General features: G+C 43.0%; 1 protein-coding gene across 1 annotated transcript in view; it reads right to left on the bottom strand.

The window, feature by feature from the left end:
* The window catches only part of chd9 (chromodomain helicase DNA binding protein 9), a 68,966-nt gene that overhangs the window by 44,853 nt on the left and 18,113 nt on the right, over positions 1–6,000 (bottom strand). The window contains 4 exon segments of the mRNA XM_080539220.1: positions 357–415; positions 598–666; positions 1,009–1,155; positions 5,929–6,000. The exon segment at positions 5,929–6,000 is cut by the window's right edge and continues 37 nt beyond it. Coding sequence (XP_080395346.1) covers positions 357–415; positions 598–666; positions 1,009–1,155; positions 5,929–6,000 — 347 coding nt within the window.

Genomic DNA, 6,000 nt, shown 5'->3' on the forward strand with positions numbered 1-6,000 from the left:
TGTACACACAAGCAGCCACCCACCCACCCACACACACAGACACACACAAGCAGCCACCCACCCACCCACACACATACACACACACACAGACAAGCACACAACCACACACACACACACACACACACACACACAGAAGCACACACCCACACACACACAGGCACGCACACACACAAGCAACCACCCACCCACCCACTCACCGACCCACACGCTCACTAACTGCTCCCACGCACACACACACACACACACACACACACACACACACACACACACACACACACACACACACACAATGAGGCTGTGGTACAATGCCATAAGAGGAACTAGTTGAATACATGAAATGTGAGACAATGTCTTACTAGTTCTTGTATTTCACAAAGTACTCCTCCTCCACTTCCACAAACACTCCTGGAGAGACCTAGAAGAGGAAACACAATCGATTAGAACCAGACGCCAACATCACCGGCACCAAAGATGACTCAATGTTTTCAAACTAGCTACTGCTGGGGTCAGTAGCATTTTTTTTTTTTTTTTTTAAGAAGATATATTGAATCTGACCCAGGCAATAATAACCAAAGGTTTTTCCAAGGACATTTCTACCTCATTCTTGGCCATGCGGGACAACATGATCTTGTCGACGACAGCCGCGTCTTCTTCACTGGGGTTTTCCTGCAACAACATATGACATCGTCGTCTTAGGACCTTCATACGCCTCGGCCTAGCAGTTTAATGTCTTCTCAGTGTGCGCACAGAAACCAGGGGAGGCTGGCCGAGGTAGAAATAATCGTAGGACGGGGCTCATTGTAGTGCATGGAACAGAATGAGGAACGGTGTCAAATGTGCGTGTTTGAAACCATCCCTCATTAGAGGCCCGTCCTCACATTTCTACCTACACCAGCCTCCCACTGACAGAAACGCATCCTTGAGATAGGACATTAGATAAGACTAGATAAACAGGGTTTCCGTGTGTGTGTGTGTGTGTGTGTTTGAATGACGGCAGAAACGACTCACTACAAACAGCTGCACCGCGGGCGCCTTGCGTGCTGCAGTGTTGGTCTTCTTGGCCTTGACGATGACCTTCACCTCCTCGTCTGAGACCCGGGCCTCCCCTTCCTCCGCATACTTCTTCCTCTTCACCTGCCGGTTGGAGCGTCTCTTCTGCAGGGACATGGACATAGATATTAGGGCTGTCAATGTTTGTTTTTAAGTAATTAAGTAATTTTCTGAGTGGGGCAGTCCCAGTCACACTAATTTTTTTCTCTTTGTTGCGATAGACAGGAAGGATGGGTGAGAGAGGGATGACATGCAGGATATGTCCACGGCCGGAATCACTCCGGGAACCCTGCGGTTATATGGTCGACGCTTAGTGCAGGGCTGTCGATGTTAACGCTCACGATTAATTTGGAAACCGTAATGCGTTCATTTTTTCTTTTTTGGCGCAAATTAATCATATTATGATAAGTTCATACAGACTGATTTGTATACTGGATTGTAATAATGACAACAGTCGTTGGTTACGGAGTCGTTCGTGACCACTTGTCATGTTCACATTATGTTTAGACGCTAATCACCACCACTTTACAAGTGTTCTGTCCTTTGTGTCACAGATGAATGAACATCCTGTCTGCAATCAAATCGACACTTTTTTTCCTTATAGTATAGTATGGTTGAATGAAGGCTTCATATGTTTATTTGGACCAGCAATATCCTATATGTTCCCTTATTACAGAGACTGGGACAACGACACTAGCTTCAATAAGAACGGAGGAGTCGGGGGCGCTTAGGTGGCGTAGCGGGTTAAGCATTGACCATGTAACCGCAGGGTCCCCGGTTAGATTCCGGCCGGGGACATATCCTGCATGTTATCCCTCCTCTCTCTCTCACCCATCCTTCCTTCTAAATCTCTACTATATCTGTCAAATAAAAATGAAAAATATGAGTGGGACTGCCCCACTCAGAAGAAAAAAAGAACGGACGCGCCAAACTAACGGTAGGAGTTGGTGAATAATTGATGAATGGAGTAGAGAGCTAGCTAGCCAGCCCTGAGGTAGGTTCAAAAGACAGTGTTCTGAGACACTTGGACTGTTGTCTCTTCAGAGACACTATTGCATTCAGTTTCTTAAATAGGCCTACCCACTGTAGCATTCATTTGGGTGAGATGTTAATTTGCAAACAATTTACAGGCAAGCTGTTTATATTCTCTTTTTAGCAGATGTTACTTTGTAACTGTTCTTTGTGTGGTTGTTTGCTAATTGTCTGCTAAGTGAGTCTGAAAAAAAACCTCTGATTCCTCTAACCAGTTTGTCATGCATTTCTTTATTCCAACACCAGAAATGTTTTTGTTTTATCTCCAAGTACAAGTATACAAGTAAATACTAGTATTTTTACTTGTGATTAATCATGATAAATCACAGGATATTATTGTGATTAACTTGATTAAAAATTGTAATCGATTGACAGCACTAATATTAGGGGTGTAACGGTTCACAAAAAGGCTGTTTTGGTAACTACCTCGGTTTTTAAGTCACAGTTCGGTACGTTTTCGGTATAGCAGGGGAAAAATGATCACAAAATGATTTACTGAACAAACAGTGTGGGTCTTTCTTTCTATTTACTAAATCTATTAAGGTGAAGCATTTAGAAAATGAACTGTACTGTACTTAAAGTTACATTTATTTGTAAAACAAAATTAATATTCTCTCAAATAAATAGAAAAATATATTAAAATAAACATCCATTAAGGTGCAGCATTGTATTGTATTCTCATAAGCAGCTTTCACTTCACATTAGGACTTGCCAGCTTGTACTGACATTCATTGTATTTTCAGTGCATTGTATTTTTAGCTGTCAATCGATTAAAATTAAGTTAATCACAGTTATATTCTGCAATTAATCAGATTAACCACAAATTTAAAAATACTAGTATTTACTTGTATTTTCAGGAGGGGGAGATAAAACAAAAACATGTGTGGTGTTGGAATGCATGACAAACTGGTTAGAGGAATCAGTTTCTTTTTCCTTTATTATAACATCTCTTAGTTTTGATGATTTCTGAATAAGATTAGAATCGCTTAATTTGCTGAGTAAAAAAATCATGCTATGCAGTCAGAATTGCACTTAACTGCCAAACCTCAGACTACACAGATACACTGCACCTGCCTGTTCTCGCCTGAATTCTAGTCGGTTGAACCAAGAAGCCCTTTCGTAAGTAACTGCTCCACCTCAAAGGTGAAAGCGAAAAACGTTGTTTCCGCCCGGTCACGAACCGGGGACCTCCGAAGTCGGGAAAGGTTACTCTGAAACTCCCTTCACTTTTCTCCACTCATTGTCATGGTAGACTTTACTATAATGTATTATGCATTAAACATGTTGGCATTTAGCAGACGCCTTTATCCAAAGCGACTTACAACAAATACATTTGTCTAAGTAAGTGAATCATCTATCCATCAGTCATCGCAAGAAAAAGTATTTTTTTCTTACATTGGAGAAACTGTACAGGGGGATAGAGGGGGCGGAGGTTTCAGGAGGGACAGTTAAGGTGTAGCCTGAAGAGATGGGCCTTCAGTCTACGGCAGAAGACAGGGAGTGACTCTGCAGTCCTGACAGTTCCTTAAGTGGCCTCAGGTGAAGACCTTCCCCTTATCTGTGTCTGTGTCTGGTTCTCTGTTCTGCTAGAGTGATGTGTACATTCAGAGGTGCCAGTCTGTGTTTAATGACTATGTTCGGCCTGCACTAAGGACACGAGAGGCATGAGGGCCACAGCTGACAGCCTCCCGTGTGCTAGGCTAGGCCGTTAAAAGTTACATTAAGGAGAATTGTGCCCCTGGGGGTGCTCTTGAGACAAAAAGAGGTCCCCCAAATAGTGAGAAACAATGCCCAGAAAGCATCTCATTGGTCAACAAGGGGCACACGCCCAAATGCCCATGAGGCAAAGCTGCAATCGTTTGTTAGCCGTAAAACTAAGGACTGGGTGTGGTAATAGGATTATTATCATTTTAAAATCGATTAACATTTACAATCGTGATTCATGGACCGTACAGTCAACACTCAAGACGACATTCTAAGTGTACAATTAGCGACGAGGGTGATGTCATCTAAGCTAAGAACGTGAGAGAGGATGGCTGACCGTATTGGTCCCCGGGGTCTGAGTGTGTGTGTGTGTGTGTGTGTGTGTGTGTGTGTGGGAGACAAGCAGTGGTGATGCTGAATATCTTCCAGCCAACACAGCACCACCGCCACCACGGCAGGTTTAGTTCCACGGGATCATCCTAAATGAGTTGTCATCATCAGTCAGCTTTAATTAAGTCCAGGGTGCCGTTTAACAAGCGTAATTACCGGCAGGCAGGGAGGAGGGGAGTTAGTTATGGGGAGAGAGTTAAAGTTACAGTCGTGTTCACCTGCTCCCTTGACTGTCAATCTGAATGGAACGGTTCAATCACTGGGACAATGTGTGTGACTGTGTGTGTGTGTGTGTGTGTGTGTGTGTGTGTGTGTGTGTGGGAGTGTGTGTGTGTGACTGTGTGTGTGTGTGTGTGGGAGTGTGTGTGTATATGGTATGATACAGCTCCATTACCAACAGTGAAAATGAGATGGCCAACCGGATTGATCTCTCCATGAACCATATACCATACCATACTTTCTCTCTCTCTCTCCCATACCATACTCTCTCTCTATATATAATATCATACAGAACTCTCTCTCTATATTTAATATTATAGAGTACTCTCTCTATATATATATAATAGTCTCTCTCTATATAGTATCATACAGAACTCTCTCTCTATGTTTAAGCAATAGCTCACGACAGGCCGTGGTATATGCTTATTATATCACAGCTAAGGGGCGTTGTTCGGCCCGACGCGAAGCGGAGGGACGGCAACCCCCTTAGCTGTGATATAATAAGCATATACCACTGGCCTGAAGTGAGCTATTGCTTTTATAAAACGGTTACCAACACTGTCAATATGAATTAGAAAAGCACACTCAAATTCAAATAGTTTTTATTCGTAATTAATCATCTTAAATAGTTCCCCTCAAATAAAATAGTTCCTCTTATTGCAGTTGGTCGCTAAGCAACAACACTAACATTCTTTTTCATTAACCTAGGCTACTAGCATTGTAGATTTCATAGGAATTTAGCATTTATTTACACAATTTCATTATTTGCATCTATTTATTTACATTAATTTGGATGTCTCCGTTGATTGTACACCCACTAAAAAAACTGTCAACGCGCGGCTGTAGTGGACGCAGGCAGGGCACTCCGAAAACGTCTCGACACATTTTCAAACAGGCTTTATTTTGATAAACAGACCACATATTGGGAATCTACATGGTTACTTTGGGTAGGATTTTTATTTTTATTTATTTTTAAGTTGATAAAATGTCCTTGCGATTGAATTAAAAGTCTGTTATATTTTGAATGTTGACCGTGAAACAGGCATATTCATTTCGAACTGTGATGAGGCTCTACTAATCGTAGCTGTGGTATACGCTCAATATACCACGGCTATGAACCAATCAGATTGCTTGATTTCACCCATCCGTTTTATAAAACTATAATAATATATAATATAATATTATATTGTATTCTATGCTAGCAGCAGCACAATGAGCCCAAGGACAGGGCGTCAGGGCGGTCTTCTCTGAGGCAGGTAACAGCATGTGGACAGTTAGAGGGAGCATTGTGTGTGTGTGTGTGTGTGTGTTGCACGTGTGTGTGTCTGTCTGTCTCTGTGTGTGTGCGTGCACGTGTCTGTCTCTGTGTGTGTGTGTGTGTGTGTGTGTGTGTGTGTATGTGTGTGTGCGTGTGTGTGCATGTGTCTGTGTGTGTGCGTGTGTGTGTGTGTGTGTGCGTGCATGTGTCTGTCTCTCTGTGTGTGTGTGTGTGTGTGTGTGTGTGTGTGTGAGTGTGTGCGTGCGTGCCCTCACTGAGTCGTCGTCTTTAGAGGAGCGGCGCGGGGCAGGCTCCTCGTCCGACCCCTCCTCCGACGACTCCGGCTT

The sequence above is a fragment of the Nansenia antarctica genome, assembly GCF_963989245.1.
Source record: "Nansenia antarctica genome assembly, chromosome: 9".
Classification (NCBI taxonomy): domain Eukaryota; kingdom Metazoa; phylum Chordata; class Actinopteri; order Argentiniformes; family Microstomatidae; genus Nansenia; species Nansenia antarctica.